Source organism: Sorex araneus, chromosome 4, assembly GCF_027595985.1.
Source record: "Sorex araneus isolate mSorAra2 chromosome 4, mSorAra2.pri, whole genome shotgun sequence".
In the NCBI taxonomy this organism is placed as follows: Eukaryota; Metazoa; Chordata; class Mammalia; order Eulipotyphla; family Soricidae; genus Sorex; species Sorex araneus.
Window position 1 is genome coordinate 196,739,801 of NC_073305.1, and position 20,745 is coordinate 196,760,545.

Sequence of the window (20,745 nt, forward strand, 5' to 3'; positions counted from 1 at the left end):
CCCCGCAACTCACTGACATTCCAAGGAACTTTCAGGGCTGGGGATGCAGCTAGGGGACGGAGCACTTGCTTTGTGCGTGCATATACGCCCTGAGTTTGATCCCTAGCACCCCAGGGAGCCAACAGAAAGGATCACTCTGATGCTTACTAGCAAGAGCAGCATCAGCACTGGGGTAGTGACAGCCAAACTGCTGCTTTGGCACGACTGCTGTCCCTTGCACTGGGCTTGTCCTTGCTTACTCATGGCTGGACTGAATTTCCCGGCCGGAGGTTTCTGGGGTGTGCTCACAAAGCTTCCATCCAGTAGCCTCTGGCCGCCACGGTGCCATCCTTCCCTCTCCTGTTTCCCCCTCTGTCCCCTTCCGTTGGTGCAGCCCTGGGAAGATGAGCCTCAGAGAAACCAGAAACTTGCTCCCTTACATTCCTGCAACAGAAAGCCAATTTAGAGCAATATGGGTTTCTCTGCTCTTTTTCTTTCCGTTTTTTTTACTTTTTGGACCACACCCACTTGGTGCTTAGGGCTTACTCCTGGCTTTGAACTCAGGGATCACTCCTGGCTGAGCCCCGGGACCATTTTTTGTGCCAGAGATTGAACCCAGGTCAGCTGTGTGCAAGGCAAGTGCCTTACCCGCTGTACTATCTCTCTGGCCCTTTGCTGTCCTTTAAAATCTCATTATGTGAGTAAAGGAGGAGAAAAAGGAAGACAGATGCTTATAAATTCCTGTGGGGGGGATGACTTCATCAGTACTGGGTGTTGGCCAACTGCCTAGGGGGCAGAGTTCAGATTCTTTTTGGGGAGGCACTGAAAAATCCCCTGATAACCCAAATTCTCTGAATCTTTCAGGTCTTGAGAGTGGGATGGAGGGAAAAGATCCAAGGTCCAAGTTACATTTTCTGCTGGGGACGATCACTCCGGGTGCTCAGTCTGTCCTGAGTCCCAAGTAGAGAACCCTGCATGGGGCAAGCTTTTCCCCAGACTAAGTAGCGTTGGTGGGAACCTGGTGGCTAAGGGTGGGGGTGTGGGGGTGCAGTGGGTAGAACATGGTATCCTGAACTGCGTACTCAGGGCACAGACGCGTATGCCCAATGCATATGTGTATACAGGTGGGGCATGCAAAAACAGTCAGGGCACATACTGGATATGGAGGTATGAGAACTGAAGGGTAAAAGCCACCAGAGAAGAGAGGAGGGGAGACCATTCGATTGGTTGTTTTACAAAACCTTATTTGCATAGGGCGTATGCAGCCATTTAATTGGCTATTTTTACAAGAACTCAGTTACATAGGGTGTAACCAATCAGATAGCAGAACCAGCAAGGGGGGTGGGGGGGAGGAGATTAGGAGCTCTATAAATACACGCCACTGTATTAGCGATTAGATGGGACAGGGCAGGAAGCCAGTGGGGAACACAACTGCAGACAACACAGTCAGCATGGACTGGAATGGCGAGACAAAGAAGAGAAGCAACGAATGGGGCACAGAGAAGTTCCTGTATTGTTTTGTTTTGGGGGGGGGGTTGAGTCACACCCCGCGATGCTCAGGGGTTACTCCTGGCTCTGTGCTCAGGAATTGCTCCTGATGGTGCTCAGGAATCATATGGGATGCCAGGGATAAACTGGGTTGGTCTCGTGCAAAGCAAGCACCCTCCCCGCTGTATTATTCCACAGAAGCTCCTGTTTCTGCAACTTTTGCATGAGCTGTAAAATAAAGAGCTGTAAATGAAAGAGCTTAACCTCTGAAGAAAGGGAGTGGCTGGCCCGCTAATCTTACAGTCCATAGACACCCTGCAAGTCCGCAGGTTCTGCTCTGACACCTCCACCTTTGCAACACCTCCCTCCTGCCTTTCTCCGCCTCCCACCCCCCACCCACCACCAATCACCCCACATTCCATGCAAACCCTGTTCCCTGGTCAGCATCTCCACCCGCAAGCTTTTCTCTTTTCCCAGCGGGCACTCTGGAGAGCGTGATTGCCAGTCTCAGCTGGGGCAGAGCAGCCCTCAGGCTTCCTGCAGCTCCAGGATGCTTTTGGGAGAGAAGGAAAAATATTCCAACCAGGAGAGTGCGGCTGAGACTGGGTGTCAGGTACAGCCTGGGGAATTCAGGATTCTGGAAGTCCCGTTGTTCTTCCCCAGCGGGAGAAACAGCAGGTAAGCAGGGAGTCAGCATGAAAGGTGATGAGGGTTTTAGGAAAGACAATTCGGTCCAAAGAACCCTGGACAGAAACACTTATTTTCCTGGTTCCTCATTTTCTGAGCCTCAGTTTCCATCTCTGCACAATGGGAAGGGTGTGAGCTGAAGGAGAGGGTGGAGCGTCCCTGGAGGTTGAAGGTGCCAGGCAGGGAAGAGATGCCCTAAGCGCCAGCAGCCCCGCAGAGTTTGGCTGGGCAAGTTTCTAGATTGCGGGCGCCCGCGACCCCGCTTTCCGGTGGAGAGGGGGTGGGGGGACGCGGAGCGCTCCGGGGACCCTGGGACGCCGCGGGAACCCCCGGCAGTGCGGCCCCTGCAGGCCGCGGAGCGCGGAGGGTTAACGCGCAAGCCCCACGCCCCCTTTGACGGCGCAGAGCCCACCTCGACGAATTTGAAAAGGCGGCCCCGGAGCGGCGTGGGCGCCCCCCAGACCCTCGCAGCTGCCGCCCGCGCGCCCGGCCGGCTCCTCGCTCCGCTCGCGGTGGGGCCGCGGGTCCGGTCCGGCCGCCCGTGCGCGCCGCGCCGTCTTCCCGCCCGGGACGCGGGGTCCCCGCGGGCGGCCGCGCAAGATGAAGCTGGCGCTGCTGCTGCCCTGGGCGTGCTGCTGCCTGTGCGGGTCGGCGCTGGCCACCGGCTTCCTGTACCCCTTCCCGGCCGCGTCGCTGCAGCAACACGGCTACCCCGAGCCCGGCGCCGGCTCCCCGGGCAGCGGCTACGGGGGCCGCCGGTGAGTGCGCGGGGCGGCGGGGCCTGTGCGCGCCGGGCGGCCGGGGCCGGGGCGGGGGGCGGCGTGCTGGGCACCGGGATCTGGGGCCCCCGGGCGGTGGAGAAGCGGGAGCAGGGGACAGGGGCGCGGGGGCGCCGGGAGCTGCGGCCGCGGGGTCTGGGGTTCGGGGGCGCAGAGGGGTGGGGGGCGGGGGGCTGAAGACAAGGGCCTGGGAGCGCGAGGGCCTCCGGGCCTGGGGGCGCCAGGCAGTCCGGGTCTGGAGGCGAGAGGCGGGGGGACCGGGGATGAGGGGCCGTGGGGGGTCGGGGGTGAGGTCCAGGGACTGGGGGCGCCGAAGACTCGGAGGCTGGGGGGTGCGGGGCGCAGAAACGGAAGGTGCGGGGCCCGGGCCGCGGGGTCTCGGGCCGCGCCCACCCAACTCTCTCCTCGTCTCGCGTTCCACCTTCGTCCCGCGGGTGCAGGAGTCTCGGTGAGGAGGCTCGAACCCGCGGCGGCGGCTTGCGGGGTTCCGGGGCGCCCCCCGGACGGTGAGCGGCTCACGTGGCCCCGGCGCGCTCACCTGCGCGGCTCCGGCTTTGTGTTGGGGAGCAGGTTCCCGTGCGCCCGCGGCCGCCCCGCGAGCCCCAGCGCGGGTGACTCGCTCCGGGCTTCGGGGCTGGGGCCGCGGAGGCGCCTCGGCCGCGGCTCCCCCGCCGCGCGGGGACGTGAAACGGACCTCGAGGGGCCGGGACCGCGGCGGGATCGGAGGAGGAGCGGGGCGCCCGCGCCCGCCCAGCGGGACCCACATGCAGGCCCCGTCGCCGCCGGCAGGTGGCGCCCCGGCACCCGGAGCGCCGCGGCTCCCCGCCCCGCGCCCGAAAAGTCCCCAGAAAACGCGGGCGCGCGTCCATCCGGGCAGCTGCCAAACGCCCGGTGGGAAGCGAGTCCCCACTGCAATTAATAATAATTAGGACTCACGTGGCTGTAATAGCTCTCGGAGCACTCATCACACGCCTCCTTACTCTCCACCTCCCCCGGCCCCAGAACCACCCAGGATGGGGATTGAAACAGTACTAGTAAATTTCCTTAACGGGGGAAACTGAGGCACGGAGAGACTTCCCCGGTGGGCGAAGTCAGCCCTCCCATCTTCTCTGAATTGCGTGAGTTTTAGGCTTCACTCTACCGGCTGAGAAGAGACAGACCCTCTCCCCCTTTCTACTTGAGAATTGCCAAACCCAGGCGAAGGACCCCACACCCCCACACAGCCCGCCATATCCTACTACGAGGAGAGGGTGTTTTGTGCTGGGGGAAAAGTGCAACTTCCATGCTGGACCAGGCCAACCTCCAGAAGGCATCAAAGGGCTTCTGGAAAGCGTTGTGGCCCACAGTTTCGTTTCCCTCCTTTTGTCCGGAAACATTTTCCCAAGGCTTCTCTGCGCTTTATTCTCCGAACACCCACTGTAGTACTGCGCTCACTTCCAGATGAAAATGGGCTGGGAAACAAGCTTTTCAACTTGCAGAGTGATAGGGATCATGTGATGTCACGTCTGAAAAAAAATTCCCATCTATAAACTAGAGGCATATGAGCGCCCAGTGGGGGAAAGAAGGTAGGTGGGAGTAGTTATTCCTGCAGGGGTGTGGGGAGCGAGCCTGGTCCAGGGGGGAAGGAGGAGAAGGAGAAGGGGGCTGCACCTCCCTTGGAGCTTTGCATTTGCTCAGATTGTTTTACCAGAACAGATTCCTCTCCATTTGTAATGAAAACGTGTGGGAAGGACCAGCCTGGGGGATAGCTTTGCATGTGGGAGGCCCGGGTTCCATCCCTGGTACCACATGGTTCCCGGGCACTTTGCCAGGAGTGATCCCTGAGCACTGTTGGGTGTGGCCCCAAACAAAAGGAAGGCAAAACAAAATCAAACCAGACTCCTATTGACTAATCCATTGTGTGTGGGGGAGGGGGCAGGAGGGAGAATGGTGCCGAGGTTACCGAGGGGCTGAGTGATCGGGTTTGGGTGGGGGTTTGGGCTGTGACTTGAGGACCTTGGGAAAAAACTTGGAAGGGATCTTCAGCATGAAAGCAGTCAGCCCACACAAGTCTAAGTCCCTGAGCTCCCTCCACCGGGACAGGAGCAGAGAGAAGGTGTAATTAAGTGCAGGGAAGAGCTGGCTCAATTTGTGGGAAACGGATTCCTGAGTGAATTAGATCCCTGGGGCGGGCCCCGGCTTGCAGCCGAGTCTCCCTGAGGAAGCCCAGTGAAGCTTCGAGGATCCCTGCTTGGGTCTGGGCTGGCCCCCAGCTCGGGCATTGTGATGACACATTCTGTCCGGCCCAGAGGAGCCGGGTCCCTGAGTCCCAGAACCCTGGATCGGAGGGCTCAGGCACGGCCTTCAGGACGGTGCGTTTGGCATCTGCTTTTGTCTCCCTTGTATGGCCGGGACTGAAGCCGTGGCCTCGCGCCCCAGCTGTCCGGACACACCTCACGCTCGTTCTGTGCAGGGGTGGGCGTCGGTGCCTGGTGAGGGCTGGGCCACCGTGTGGCTCCCGGTGTCCCTGCTTAAGCTGTTTTGGCCAAAAGAAGAGCCCCCCCACCCCTTGCCTTGGGGGATTGTTTCCGGGAGACTCTCACAGCTCTGCTGAAGGCAAGGATGATTCTTGCCACTGCAGAGCGTTTCTTTACAGTGGGAGGGACTGTGGCATTAAGGGTGGGGTCTGCCTCGAGACCCTCCCCCCACAGTTCTTTCATTTCTCCTAAAGAAGGTTTAGCTGAGAATCTCACCCATCCCCTTAAGCCCAGGGGTGCTAAATGCATTGATGGCCATGTGCCACAGTCATCACTACCCATGTCTAGAACTTTCCATCTGTCCAGCTCTCATTTTCATGGCTCTGTGGTGCTTCGTGGTGGGAGTGACTGGGGTCCCCCCTGTTTGTGCCTGGTTGATAATTGGGCTGGTAATTGGCCTGTTCTTCCCTTCAGGGCCACAAATGACAATGCACTCAGCTCCCTGTGCATGATACGTTGCATATTGTCAGACGCAACCCTTTAGAACACACACTAACGGTGGGTTTCCAAGGTCAGAGTTCAGTGCATTCGAGATTCTTCTAGAAGAGGGAGTGAGTAAGCTTGCTGTCCAGGTGGCAGATTCAGGTTCAATTCCTGGCACCTCATGTGATTCCCCCAAGCCTGCTAGGAGTGATCCCTGAGCACAGAGCCAGGAGTCATTCCTGAGCACTGCTGTCTCCCACAAATATTTCTACTAAAAGTAGCAAATTTCCCCCTGTCAGCTTTAGACCATTTTCCTTGCAATTTTCCTTGCAGGAGAGGGGGTACATTTTTTGTTTTTTGCTTTTTTTTTTTTTTTTGATCACACCCGGCAATGCTTGTGGTTACTCCTGGCTCTGCACTCAGGAATTACTCCTGGCGGTGCTCAGGGGACCATATGGGATGCTGGGAATTGAACCCGGGTCAGCCGCATGCAAGGCAAATGCCCTACCCACTGTGCTATCACTCCAGCCCCGAAGGGGTACATTTTTAATAAGTCTTTTTGTTTTTGTTTTTGGGTCACATCCAGCATGCTCAGGGCCTACTCCCAGCTCTGTGCTCAGGAATTACTCCTGATGGTGCTTGGGGAACTATATGGGATGCCAGGGATTGAATCCAGGCCAGCCACATGCAAAGCAAACACCCTCCCCGCTGTCCTATCACTCTGGCCCCCAGAGTCCCCTTTACAGCTCCCCAAGATTCAGTTTTGTACGGGATGACCAGCCCCCACTCCTCGTTCAGCTTACCTCTCACCCTGGGGTGTTCCTGCATAGCTCCCTAACACACAACTTGACCACGCTTCTGCCCAGTCAGTCCAGCTGTGGGAAGGGCGTTCCAAGGCTCTGAGCCCTGTGCTTGGCCTGTCGGGGGTGCTGTGGGTTCTGGGGTCACCCTCAGTGCCACTGCCCTGTGTGCTGTGGTCGTCTCTGATGAATGTCAGGATGCTCAGCTCCGTCCTGCCTCCCTTGCCCCGTTGTCATGCCACCTCCCCAGCCTCTCCCTGCAGCTTAGGGCTGGGCTCAGTGTTGTTGTGACCCCTCAGCATCCGGTACGGGGCACAGCAGCACAGTGACGGCGACCCGCCAACCCGGGTGGCTATAGCGGGTGGTGCCTCCTTGGCTCCCACCCCGACGCTGATGGGTATTGGACAGCCTCGAGGCTGCAGGCTGGGGTCCCTGTCAGTCTGGACACTGTAAATCAGTAAGGATTGATGGCGTGCCTGCTACATGTGTGTGTGTATGCTGCATGAGTGTGTACTGTGTGAATGAATGTGTGCACACGTGTGTGCCGCATGCATGAGTGTGTGAGTGTGTGCTGCATGCAGGAGTGTGTGCACGTGTGTGAGCTTTGTGCATGAGTGCGTGCCACGTGCATGAGTGTGCATGAGTGCATGATGTGTGCATGAGTGTGTGCATGAGTGCGTGCCGCATGCATGAGTGTGTGCCGCGTGCATGAGTGTGCATGAGTGCATGATGTGTGCATGAGTGTGTGCCGTGTGCATGAGTGTGCATGTGTGCATGCCACGTGTGTGAGTGTGTGCATGAGTGTGTGATGTGTGGGTGAGTGTTGCATGAGTGCATGCTGCATGTGTCTGTGCGTGTGTGCATGTGTATGTACACTTCTTGGAAGTTCTGGAGGAGTGCCCGATGCTTGTGCCGGTCTGTTCTGTGTGTATCCTGCCGGCCCTGGGGGTGCATGGAGCAGAGAAACAATCATTGCTGAGAGAGCACCCCACCCCACCCCCACTTTCCAGACAGGGCGAACTGTTTGATTTAGACCTCTGCGAGTTCCCCGGTGACGCAAAGGAGGGGCCCCAATTTTTATTTGGCATGCACCTCATGAAGGGTGGGACTGGTTGTGGTCGAACAGAGGATGCGGGTCAGAGAAACTGTAGAGTGGGGAGGGCACTCATCAGTCTACCCGGGTTCCACCCCTGGCACCACATTTGGTCCCTTAAGCACCACCAGAAGTGATCCCCGAGCACAGCGCCACGTGTAAGCTCTGAGCACTGCAGGCTGCGCTCCCCCCAAATAAAGAAGTTAATGCATGAAAAGGACTTGTCTGTCCTGACCCTCAGGTGTGGCTCCGTGTTTTAGGGCCCCCAGAGCGCCCCTGTCCCGGCCAGACTTGGGAAACGTTGCTTGAGAGATTTTTCAGATTCTTTCCCGGTGACCCTCATAAGCGGTGGGGTGAGCCTCTGCGCCCCAATGCACCCACACATCTGAAACGAGTTTCTCCAGGAGTACTCGGGCTTCCACATGCCCGCCTGCTTATTGCACTCCGAGGAGTTCATAAACGAGGGCTGGCAGGACGCAGGAAATTGGTTCCATATCCCTGTGGGCTCCAACTTGCAGCGGGCGGGGTGGCGTCTCCGTCTCACCTGACCGCCCAGCCTCTCTCTGAAGTCTCTCAGTTGTTTCAGCCAAGCTAAGGGACCGCTCTTCTGAACACCTCCCTTGTACCTCATTCTTCCAGGAAGAATGCCCATTCTTCCAGGAAGCCCTCCTGAATGGATCTTCAGCTCTGCCCACTTCTCTGCCGTGATTGCCTGCCCGAGTAACCCTGGTTGAGGTTTGGATGCTGTGACCTTCCGCCCACTTTCCTTCAGAGTATCAGTTTCCACCCCATCGTGGCCCTGACGGACAGGCCACTGCCAGTGTGTGTGTGACAGAACAGCTCGCATGCGTCTTAGGGGCGGGCGCTGGTCGGGGCCAGGAAGTTACTGCCGAGCCTGGGGGAGCCCTCGGCAGGCGGTCCCTGGGCCTCCGGAGCGTGTGGGAGGCTGTCGGCAAATGAAAGCAAAGTTGCCTCAGGGCAGCCACTGAGCGCCAGGTGGGGAGATGACAGATGAGGATGAGCCCTAGGCTGAGCAAGGGGCGTGAGGGCTGTGATTAGTGTGGACAAATCTGGATGAAGAGGATGGGCACGCAAAGGGGGCCCGGGAGCCCTGACCAGACCAGGGGGGCTGGGGGGCATCTCTGGGCCTCAGTTTTCCTCATCTATAAAATGGGACCAGCGACCCTTCTGTTGTTTGGAGTTGATAAGTTAATGGGCAGTGCGCTGAGCTGGGCTGGCCAGCCTTCAGTGCCAACAGGGGGGCAGAGGCCGTAGGGTCCTTTTCTTTGCCCTAGATTCCATACTTTGGGGAGCAGCGGCCCTGGGCGGTAGCCACATGCCTTGAGTCTTTGTAACTTTTCATTTGTTTTCTTTACTTTTGGGGGGGCTACTAGTGGTGCTCGGGGGTTACTCCTGACTCTGCACTCAGGGCCCTGAGCTCCTGGTAGGGCTCAGGGGACCCTCGGGGGTGCCAGGGATCAGACCCGGCTCAGCCATGTGCAAGGCCAGTGGCCTCCGCACTGTATTCTCTGGCGACTTTTATGGACTTTAATTGTGGGAGACCCCCTGAGGAGCCTTGGGGTCGCCGCCGGGGGCCCAGGGGGAGCGCCTGGTGCCAGGGAGCGCGCCCGCCCTGATCCCGCACGCCGAGCCCTCTCCCAGGCTGTGACTAGTGCTCTGTGACTGGCAGAGTTGGGGTGCGAGTCCCTGGTCGCCAGAGCCCGCGGGCCATGTGCTCCGGGACTCAGGAGAGCAAGCACGAGCTGAGACTCCTGGGGGCTGAGGGCACCCCAGCCCGCCCCCGAGGGGTCCCCGAGGAAGGCCCTGGCCTGTGCTCTGTCCCCTCTCCGTGGAGCGTCCTTCCTCTGAACGGGACTGTACATCAAAGCCACTGAGACACGGGCCTCTTTTAGAAAAATCGCCTCCCTGTCAATATTGAGGTTTTTTTTTTCCCCCTTGGATGGGGGCACCGCTGGCGATGCTCAGGGCTTACTCCCGGCTCTGCCCTCAGGACTTATTCCTGGGGATGCTTCGGGGGCTGTATGGGATGCTGAGCCTAGAACCCGGGACGGCCTTGTGCAAGGCCAGCGCCCTCCCCGCTGTGCGGTGCTATTGCTGCTGCTCCCTGTCAGAATTCTCTTCCCGAGCCCCCAGGGCGCCGTGTCCTCTCTTCCCGGCTTGTCTGTTATTTTCAAGCGTTCCCAGAGAAACACTTCCCGTGGCCAGGGGAACATGGCTGCAGGCTGCTCTTGGCTAGAGCTGGGCCAGCACCTCACTGCCACTTGGGTCGTGTGCTTTAGTGCCCCCCCCGCAGAGGCGGGTGTGGCGGCAGCTAAGGGCGGGCCTGGCAGTTTCAGGAACCACTGGAAGTGCTCACCGCTGTCCCCAGGAGTTGGGGTCCCAGCCTTTCCTGCGCCCCCACGCTCTGGGTGTTACTCTTTGCTGGACCACTTTGAGAAGGCTGGATCCAGATGAATTCTGTAACGGGGTGGGGGGAGACCCCCCCAGCTGGGATCTGCACAAAGTTCAGAGCAGGCCAGGCGCTCTGTGTGCATGTGTGTGTGTGTGTGTGTGTCCTTGTGTCCTTGTGTGTCCTCGCGTGTCCTCGCCCCACTCCTGTTCCCTTGGCCCTGTCGCTGAGCTGGTCCTTCCAGGTGTCAGTAACGTTAAGGGAACATTGATGAAGCCAAGGATCTAAGTTCCCTCCCCAAGTTATCTTGAGTCCCTGGACCTCTCAGGACCTCAGTCTCCTTGTCTGTAAAATGGGCGTGATTGCATGTTGGCCTCAGTTGGGCCTTCTCTGCATTGGTCTCCTCGGGTACCGGGAGCAGCTCTGGTGCCTCGGGAAAGGATGGGGTTTAGCAAAATGTGGGTGACCCACGGATGCCAAAACCCTGAGACCAGCGGTCCTTTCTCTGGGAGTGTTTCTCTGGGGTGGCGTTTCAGACAGTCCATCAGGAGCTTGGCCCGGTGGGTGTCCAGGCTCCTCAGCTGCCTGACGCGGGGCAGGTGGCACCAGCCTCGTCCACAGAGGCCCACCCCTGCTCCCCAGAAACTCCTGCTGATGTTATAGATGCCACATAGAGCACAGCCACTGGGGTGAGGCGAGCCTGGGGGCTCCCCAGGAAGCCCCTCGGGAGCTCGGGGAGCGGCCTCAGCGCTGGGGTACTGGGCAGGGCGGGGGCCGTTGCTCAACCCCGGGGTAGAGGGACCAGGTTTCTCCTGACACCCGCGGAGCCTCAGGGAACCGTGAAACGGACAGGCCTGGGCCCAGACCAAGGGTGACACGCATCCGTCAGCGCCAGAGACGGGCCTCCAGGACGCACATCCCTGCGCCCCCTCCAGGTCTGGACTTGGCACCTCCCTTCACCCCCGTCTACCCTCTGCGGGAGACGGGGACACCAATATTTGCACGAGAAGGGATGTTCATTCTGAATATGCCCGTGTAAGCTCATGTGTGTATGTATGTGCAAGTGTACGTGTGTGCATGTCATGTCTTCACATGTGCAACATGTTTTGTGTACACACACGTGTTATATGCATGTGATCATCTGTGTGCATGTGACATGTGCACATGTGTATCATGTGCACGTGTGAACACATGTTTGCATGTGTGCATGTATGTGTAGAGTATAAGTATATGAGCACATGTGTCATGTGTGGGCTCACGTGTGGTGCATGTGCATTGCACACCTGTTGATGTGTCCGTGTGTTCATGAACGACGCGCTTTGTGCACGTGTCCACACTGCAGGTCGTTGTCTGCCAGTGTCTGTGCCCTCCCCGGGGTAGCCCCGTTGCTGCAGCGCTGAGGGGGGCTGATGGGGCTTTTCCTTACTCGGAGCCTTCTGGAAAGGTGCAGGCTTCCCTCTCCCCCAGGGAGGGGCCCGGCCCCCTCCCCGCACAGCCCCTGGAGGCGGTGGGCTCTGTGCACACCCGCATCTCCCTGGATCCCGGCCCACCGTGCCCGCTGCGCTGCGCAGCCCTGGCCGAGTGGCTTCCTTCCGGGCTCCGGCTGTCTGCGCCCCGCCAGTTGCCTCTGGCATCTGACATTTTTGTCATTCCTGCTCCCCTGCAGGGGCCAGTCCGGGACTCAGCGCTTCTGCCTTCCTGCCCCTCCAGTGATTGACTTGGCCACACGGCGGCGGCCAGCGGACCCCGCTCCCAGGGGTCTCAGCCTTGAGGGGGGAGGGGCCCCTGTGGGCTGGCTCTGCCTGCTCTTTCCTTTGTCCCAGCTGCCTGCTGACGACACAGAGCTCAGAGCCTGGAAACTTTCCTGACCTGAGGCCCCTGGAGAGGCAGCTGGAGAGGCAGCGGGCGGCGGCCTCGGGGGGCCTGGTGTCTCTCAGGGCTCTGCACCTCCACAGCTGTCCATTACCCTCAGCTGCTCCTGCCCCAGGGCCTTGGCACTGCTGTCACCATCTTTGCTTTGCCTTAGCCAGGCTGACGCCTGTTCTAGCTCTGTGCCCAAGCCCCTTATCCCCGAGGTAAGATCAGGTCCCCTCACGTCTAGGATTTCCTTGTTGCTGTTATTCTTGCTAATCTCCCTCTCCCGGTGGCTGAGGTTGGAATGTCCCCACCCCTCCCCCACTCTTGGGCAGGGTGCTCTGGGCCTGGGCGGGGCAGACCTTAGCTGTTCATAGTGCTTCATCCAGGCACCAGAGGTCCCACCCAGCAGAGTTCCTGGCATCACCAGGCATGGGAACCGCCGCTGAGGATCGAACTCTGGGCCTCACTTGCCGAGTTGTGCTTGTCTTTTTGTGAGGAGTGGGGTGGGGGGAGGGTTCTCTGATGCACTCAGAGTTTACTCTCTTCCTGGAGGCTCGTAACAACCTTTCTTGGGCATTGTTTTTATTTGGGGGCCACACCTGGCGAGGCTCAGGGCTTACTCCTGAGCCCAGGAATTAGTCCTGGTGGTGCTTGAGGGATCAGATGGGATGCCAGGGATCGAACCTGGGTCAGCCACATACAAGGCAAGCACATGCCCCACTGTCCCATTGCTCAGGCCCCTCACCTCATAACAATCTTTTTTTTTTTTTTTTTTTTGCTTTTTGGGTCACACCCAGCAATGCACAGGGGTCACTTCTGGCTCATGCACTCAGGAATCACCCCTGGCGGTGCTCAGGGGACCATATGGGATGCTGGGATTTGAACCCGGGTCGGCTGCGTGCAAGGCAAACGCCCTACCCACTGTGCTATCACTCCAGCCCCTCACCTCATAACAATCTTAAACCAATCTTGTAACCCACTGATAATTGATCAGTGGTGTCTATACTGAGGTTATAGGTTCTGGAGTGCAGTGATTCCTATGCACTGCTTGGGGTTGGTCTCTGGGGACTTACAGAGGATCAAAGGATGCTCAGGAAAGAAGCAATGTCTTGGCACCAGAGGGGTAGTCCAGTGGGTGAGGTACTTGTCTGGCAGGTGGCCAAGCTAGGTTCATTCCCTGCCACCCCAGATGGTCCCCGGAGCCCCACCAGGAGTAAAGCCTGAGTGCAGAGCCAGGAGTCAGCCCTGAGCACCAAAGGGTGTGGCCCTCCCCTCAAAGAGAAAAGAGAAAGTAACCTCTTTGCAAGTTGTATTGGATCCCCGCTGTTGCTGTGACAAATGACAAGTGCCATGCCCTAAAGGAACATAGATTTATTGCCTTCCAGCCAGAAGTCTGAAAAAGGCCCCTGCAGGAGTTCTCTTGTTCTCTGGCTCTGGCAACAGTTTAACATCTGACCCCTAGAGAGACGCAGCTCTTTTCATGCACACACAATTTTTCTAATGTTTTTTTCAGTTGGGTCTCTGAAGCTCTTTTTTTTGGGGTGGGGTGGGGTCATACCCGGCGATGCACAGGGGTTGCTCCTGGCTCTGCACTCAGGAATTACTCCTGGTGGTGCTCGGGGGACCATATGGGATGCTGGGAATCGAACCCGGGTCGGCTGCGTGCAAGGCAAACGCCCTATCCGCTGTGCTATCACTCCAGCCCCAGGTCTCTGAAGCTCTTGATTTTTGTTTTGGGGCCATACCTGGCAATGCTCAGGGCTTACTCCTAACTCTGTGCTTAGGAATCACTCCTGGCAGTGCTCCAGGGACCATATGGGATGCCAGAGATTGAACCTGGGTAGGCCGCATGCAAGGCAAATGCCTTCCCCCCTGTGCTATCGCTCCAGCCTGGATCCCTGAAGTTCTTGAGGTAGGGAAACCTCAGTGTCTCAATAGCATCTCTATGCATGTGCATGTGTGCATGTGCGTGTGTATGGGTGGGTGTTGGTCTTTGTGCAATTCAGTAACTTGCTTCAACTGAGCTTCGTATTATTTTTTTTTCTTTTTGGGTCACAACCAGAGTTGCTCAGGGGTTACTCCTGGTTCTGCACTCAGGAATTACTCCTGGTGGTACTTGGGGGACCATATGGGATGCCAGGGATTGAACCCATGCAAGGCTGCATGCAAGGCAAATGCCCTACCCACTGTGCTATCACTCTGGCCTCGAGCTTCGTGTTTCTTGTTTTGTTTTTGTGCCACACCCAGCAATGTTCAGGAATTACTCCTGGCTCTGCACTCAGGAATCACTCCTGGTGGTGCTCAGGGGACCATATGAGATGCCAGGCACTAAACCCAGGTTGGCCTCATGCTAGGCAAATGCCCTCCCCACCGTCCTATCGCTCCGGCTGCCATCTTTCTTAAAAAATTATTTTTGAGGGGAGACAAGCAATTTTCAGGCCTTATTCTCTGCGCTCAGTAATTAATCCTAGCAGGGCACGGGGGACCCTGCGGGGTGTCGGGGATCAGATCTGGTCAGCCGTGTGCAAGGCAAGCACCTTCCTTGCTGTACTTTTGCTCCGGTCCAAGTCTTCATCTTCTTCTGAAGAGAGGAGTCGTAGGGGCTCTGGAGAGCCCAGGAGTATCCTCTCTGCTCTTTCCTCCTCCCCCTCCTCCTCCTCCACCCCTGAACCAGGGTGTGGGTCCAGGATCTGCGACATCATGAGCTTGGGTTCAAGGCCTCCCCACCGAGCGAGTGAAGATTCTGTTGAATGAGCAGGGCTGCTTTCTGGCACGCCTGCAGGACGCGCCTTCTGATCCGCGCCTAAACCACTGCTAGCTTCATCGCGGGGCTGGGGTGTCCCCGCCTCCCGCAGTCAGCAGCGCCTGTGCTTCCTACTCCCCCGACGTTGCCCCAGGAGTTGGCAGCGACTCTGTTCCTTCCCCTCCCCAGGGGGACCCAGCTTCTGTTTGGGGGTGGGCAGTCTGCCAAGACAGGGATGTGGGCGCCGCCCCCCCCTAGCACTAGCTAGAAACGCAGTGAAAATGAAAACCAAGATCACCTTGACTAGCAGAGCCAAGAATACAAGCCTGTGTCCCTGCACACGGTCCTCAGAACGTGCTGCTTCCCCCAGCCAGGAGGGCATGGGCTCAGACTGTCTCCCACCGTGCTGAAGGCCAGCATTAGGGGCCCGGAGCTGGTGTGGGCGCCTAGCCAGGCTCCTCCTCCTCCTCCTCCTCCTCCTCCTCCTCCTCCTCCTCCTCCTCCTCCTCCTCCTCCTCCTCCTCCTCCTCCTCCTCCTCCTCCTCCTCCTCCTCCTCCTCCTCCTCCTCCTCCTCCTCCTCCTCCTCCTCCTCCTCCTCCTCCTCCTCCTCCTCCTCCTCCTCCTCCTCCTCCTCCTCCTCCTCCTCCTCCTCCTCCTCCTCCTCCTCCTCCTCCTCCTCCTCCTCCTCCTCCTCCTCCTCCTCCTCCTCCTCCTCCTCCTCCTCCTCCTCCTCCTCCTCCTCCTCCTCCTCTTCCTCCTTCTTCTTTCACACCTGGCGATGCTCAGGGGTTACTCCTGGCTCTGCACTCAGGAGTCCTGCCGATGACCCATGGGATGCCAGGGATTGAACCCAGGTCGGCCATGTGCAAGGCAAATGCTCTACCCGCTGTGCTATCGCTCTGACCCCTGAGCCGGGTTCTTCTGGCTTATCACTACGGCTATGGGACATTCACGGACTGAGGCAGTACAAAAGACCCCAGCTCTGGGGCCGGAGTGATGATCTACAGCGGGCAGGGCATTTGCTTTGCACCCGGCTGACCCGGGTTCGAGTCCCTGCATCCCATAAGGTCTGTTAAGCACCATCAAGAGTGAGTGGGGTTGGAGCGATAGTGCAGCAGATAGGGCATTTGCCTTGCGGCTGATCCGGGTTCAATTTCCAGCATCCCATATGATCCCCCAAGCACTGCACTCAGGAAGTACACTCCTGTACTTCCTGAGTGCAGAGGCAGGAGTAACCCCTGAGCATTGCTGGCTGTGACCCAAAAAGCAAAAAAAAAAAAAAAGTGATCCCTGAGTGCAGAGCCAGGAGTCAGCCCTGAGCATCACCAGATGTGGCCCCAAAACTAAATTAAAGGCCAGGACTCAAAATACCTGGATTCCTGTCCCCGCCACGCCCCCCATCTGGAGGTTGGCTCCGCCCAGGACTGCGCGAGGGGTGGGGGGGGGGGACTCGGCCGCACCCTAGCGACAGGCACTTTGCAGGCACCTCGCGCCGGGTTCCTACCTGCTGGGCCCGCACACCTGCTAGCCCGAGCTAAGAAAGGAGCTTTCAAGGAAACATCTGTCCTGCTGCTGTGGGGGTGGGGGACGCCTGCCTAGGGGTGATTTTGTCCGCTTCCGCGCAGCTTGTCTTCTGGGCTGGTCTTGCAGGGAGCTGGCAGACGGTCTGGGACGCCCGGGAGCTCAGGAGCCTCGAGTGGAATTCGAACGGGGGTGGGGGGGGTTGACCCAGCGGGCCTGCGGGGCCCACCAGGAGCCCCTGGCAGTTGGCAGGGGTGCGGCTGAGCTAGGGTTTTGGCAGGAAAGTCTGCAGTTCTTCCAGGCTGTTGGCAGCGGGCTGGCCGATGAAGGGGCTGTGGACAGCTGACCGCAGGACAGCTGCACACTTGGACACAGGATCTGCTCCTGAGATGAGCAGCAGGCTACCTCCACCCGAAACTCCAGACCTGCAAGGATGGAGGGATGCCCTCTGCAGGGGTAGGAAGGGGGACGGGGGTGTCTGGACCTGGCCCCCAAATTCACATCCCGTAGGAGGCAAGTTGACCCTCCCAAGGGCTACTTTTGTTCGGTAACCAGCAAGAGTCAATCTCCAAGAATTATGTGGAGAGCTGGGAATGGAAACCAAATGTTGGTATCAGGTAGAGGAAGCTGACACACAGCTTTGCAAGCCTGGAGCCTGGAGCTCGGAGCCTGGAGCCCAGAGCCTGGAACTGGAGCCTGAAGCCTGGGGTCCAGAGCCTGAATCTGGAGCCTGGAACCTGGTGTTCTAGAGCCTAGAGACTGGATCCTGGAGTCCTAGAGTCTGGAAGTTCTAGAACCTAGAGACTGGAGCCTGGAGCCTCGACCCTGGAGTTCTAGAGCCTGGAAGTTCTAGAACCTAGAATCTGGAGCCTGGAGTCTGAAGCCTGAACCTGGAGCCTGGACCCTGGGGTTCTAGAGCCTGGTGCCTGGACCCTGAACCTGGATCCTGGATCCTGGAGTCCGGGGCCTGAGTCTGGATCCTGGACCCTGGAGTTCTAGAGCCTAGGGCCTGGAGTTCTAGAGCCTGGAGTTCTAGAACTTAGAGTCTGGAGCCTGGAGTCTGGAGGCTGGGGACTAAACCTGAATCCTGAACCTGGATCCTGGAGCCTGGATTCTGGAGCCTGGAGTTCTAGAGCTAGAGCCTGGGGGCTGGAGTTCTAGAGCCTGGAATCCAGAGCCTGAACCTGGAGTCTGGAGCCTGGAATCTAAAGTTCTAGAGCCTAGAGCCTGGAGCCCGAATCTGGAGCCTGGAGCCTGGAGTTCTAGAGCTTAGAGCCTGAAGTCTGGAGTCCTGAGCCTAAACCTGGAGCCTGGAGTCTGGAGTCTGGATCTGGAGTCTGGATCTGGAGTCTGGAGCCTGGAGCTTGGAGCTGAAGCATGGAGCCTGAAACTGGAGTCTGTGGTCTAGGGTCTGGAGTCTGGAACTGGAGCCTGGAGCCTGGAGCCTGGAGTCTGTTTTTTGTTTGTTGTTTGTTTGTTTGTTTGTTTGTTTTTGAGTCTGGAGCCTGGGGATTAGGATGGAGCCTGGGCCTGGAACTGAGCGGGGCTCTGGAGTGGCTTCCCAGATGTTCAGGGGGGAGCCAGACCCTTTCTTTCGAAAAGTAATTACTGCTTTTCCTGATTACATGTATCTACTTCTCCCCTGATTATGATCACTGTGGTTCATTTGGAAAATATGGAACCGTGGGAAGAAAAATCATTTATCATTCTTTTTTTTAACTTTAATTTTTAAAATTCTTTTTATTGTGGTACAATGCCCAAACCATGAAATCCATCCCCTCAACTCTTTTGAAGTTCAGTGGCATTAAATACATTCCGGTTGTCTTGTAGCCATGCAGCTCCAAACCCTTTTCATCCTGCAAAAAAATGGAAACTCTGTACCCCTAAGGCACAGACTCCCCCACCTCCCCGGGAACCACGGTCTGGTTGCTGTCTGTCTGCATTGGACCCCACTGGGTCCCTCATATCGCTAGACTCAGACAGCGCCCAGTGATTGGCGTGTTTCAGGTTCCATAACATCGTCAGCTCTTCCTTACCCGTGTCACCATTTCCCTAACTCTTTTTGGGAAACCATACCTGGCTCTGCTCAGGGATCACTCTTGGCAGAGCCCAGGGGACCATATGGGGGTGCTAGGGATCAAACCAGGGCCGGCAGCATGCTAGGCACATACCCTACCTTCTTCTTTCTGTACTGTCCCTCCAGCAAGAGTTGTGCGAGCTCTTCCCATGTTCTGGGTATTAACCCCTCACTGGGCTGCGGTCTGTAGTTTCTTCCCTCCGTCCGTGCATGGCCTTTCGCCCTCTGGACTGGATCCCTCAGTGTGCAAAGACTCAAGTTGGGGTGCAACTTCACTGACATTCTTTCTTTTGTCCCCCTCTTGTTGATTGTGCGTTGAGTTTTCTAGCTAAGCAATGCTAAACCCAATGTCACCCATGTCTGCCCTTGTCTTTCTCAGAGACTTATTCTTGGGAGTCTCAGCTTAGGTCTCTCACTGGCGGGCATCAGAGCGCTTAGCCCATGTCCGCTGAGAGCATGCGAGTCGTGAAGGAGAAGGGCAGGATGTGGAGCCCAGACTTCCCGCCTGTCTGCCCAGGAGTCACGTGTGTGATGCTTCTATACCCCGTCTGGGTTCTGGACGCCCACCAGGGCTGAGGGTATGGAAACAGTCCCCGAGGGGGGTCTGCCCCTCTCATGGCCAGAGGAGCCCAATAATGACAAGGGGTCCCGGGAGGCCCCGGGTGCCAAAGGTCTGGGCTAAGAGATGCCCAGAAACGCGGGCAGGAGCAATGCAGTGCCCGGAAGGCCGGGGAGGTTCCGGAAAGGAGGGGAAGAAGAGGCAGGAAAGAGGAATGAGGACGGGGCGTGAGAGGCCGGCGGGGGCCACCGGCAGGCCGGACTCAGGGAACCGGAGGCGGGAAGTGAAGATGCGAGGGATCCAAGGCTGCTGGCTGACGGACGGCTTGGACTATGCTCTGTCCTGAGGCGTGTGGGCCCTCCGGGCCCTGTGGGGAGGCGGGGCGGGGGGGGGGGGGGATTGACATGGTGCAGATCCCCCAGAACGCCAGCCAGAGCTGGCCAGTGAATGTCCTGCCCCCTCTGTAAGGGAAACTGAGGCTTGACCCCCTCCCCCAGAGCAGGCCTGTCGCTGTGCCGGGGCTGGGAGCCAGGCCCGCTGTGTCCCCACCAGATCGGCTTCAGGGACCCCTTGGGAGAAGTCTTCAGGCCTTGCTGCTCCCTTTGACTGGGAGTGGGTGGAGAAAACTCCAGAAGAATTTTCTTCCAGAGAATTCCTGGGGGTGACCCACCTTGCGTGTGTGAGACCCTGTGTTCAATCCCCCTGTCCAAAAAATGAAGAAGAAAAGAAAATCAGAGAAAGAACCTCCAGAAGCTTCCTTAAGACAGACTCTGTTGAATTTGGTGGTTTTAGGCATTGCCAACCCGCAGTTGGGAGGCTGGGAGGCTGCGGCCTCTTTGTGCCGGGCCGGTTGGGGGCTCCCCCCACCCCCGACTCCCAGGACTCTGAACCTCGCTGCCTGCCTCATGGGAGTGGGGGGGGGGCTCCCACAGGACACCCCCTCTCCTCACTGTCTGGCCTGTGCCCTTTGCCCTTGCCTGCCTCCCTGGCCTACCTCGCTAATGGAAGCCGGCTGTGCGGAGGGGAGGTGGGGGGTGCGGGGGACAGGGTAGTGGAAGAAAGGGGGCAGGGAGTGCCCTGGCCCTCAGAGCCAGAGCAGATGGTGAGTGAACACAGCGGCTTGTCGGTCTCTACCACACATGGGGGTTTCTCTGCTTTCGAGTTGGCGGACGAAGAAACAGTGTAGGAGTGTGTGTGTGTGGAAGGGGGGGGGGGGCGAGGCACCCCCTCTGCGCTGCATCAGATCCTCGGGGCTGTTTCTCTTCAAGGCATTGAATTCACCCCGGGGCAGGGGGTGACCCAGGAAGCCTCATCTTCCCCCTCCGTGGGGCCTCCTCTGGGCCCAATTTGGCTGGAGCCCCCCAGCCCTGCAGGCTCCAGCTGTGCAGGACCTGATCTCAGGCCCAGGCCTCCCCCCAGTGCCCCCTCTCCCCCCCACCCCCTCCCGCCCTGCCCTCGGGGCTGCAGGGACCTGTGCAAGACCGGGAGGCCCTGCAGAGCTAGTGTTGTGTTTTGTTTTGATTTCCGGGTCACACCCAGCGATACTCTTGGCTCTGCACTCAGGAATCCCTCCTGGCGGTGCTCGGGGGACCCTGTGGGATGCTGGGGGTTGAACCTGGGTGGCAGGTGCCTTACTTGCTATCCTGTCGTTCTGGCCCTAAGGGTTAGTTGTTTTGGTTTTGTTTTTTTTGGTGTGTTTTTTTTGGGCTATGTCTGGAGATGCTCAGGGCTTTCTCCTGGCTCTGCACTCAGGAATTATTCCTGGTGGCGCTCGGGGGATTCTATGGGATGCCAGGGAATGAGCCAGTGTCG

At 58.4% G+C, this 20,745-nt stretch overlaps 1 protein-coding gene across 2 annotated transcripts in view; it reads left to right on the forward strand.

Annotated features, from left to right (window-relative positions):
* The first annotated feature begins 1,895 nt into the window (after nucleotides 1-1,895).
* COL26A1 (collagen type XXVI alpha 1 chain) overlaps nucleotides 1,896-20,745 on the forward strand; it is a 91,522-nt gene continuing 72,672 nt past the window's right edge. For both annotated transcript variants that reach the window (XM_055135570.1, XM_055135571.1), the window contains exon 1: nucleotides 1,896-2,912. In XM_055135570.1, the coding sequence (XP_054991545.1) occupies nucleotides 2,755-2,912 (158 nt within the window). In that variant the 5' untranslated portion in view covers nucleotides 1,896-2,754. The remainder of the gene's footprint in view (nucleotides 2,913-20,745) is intronic.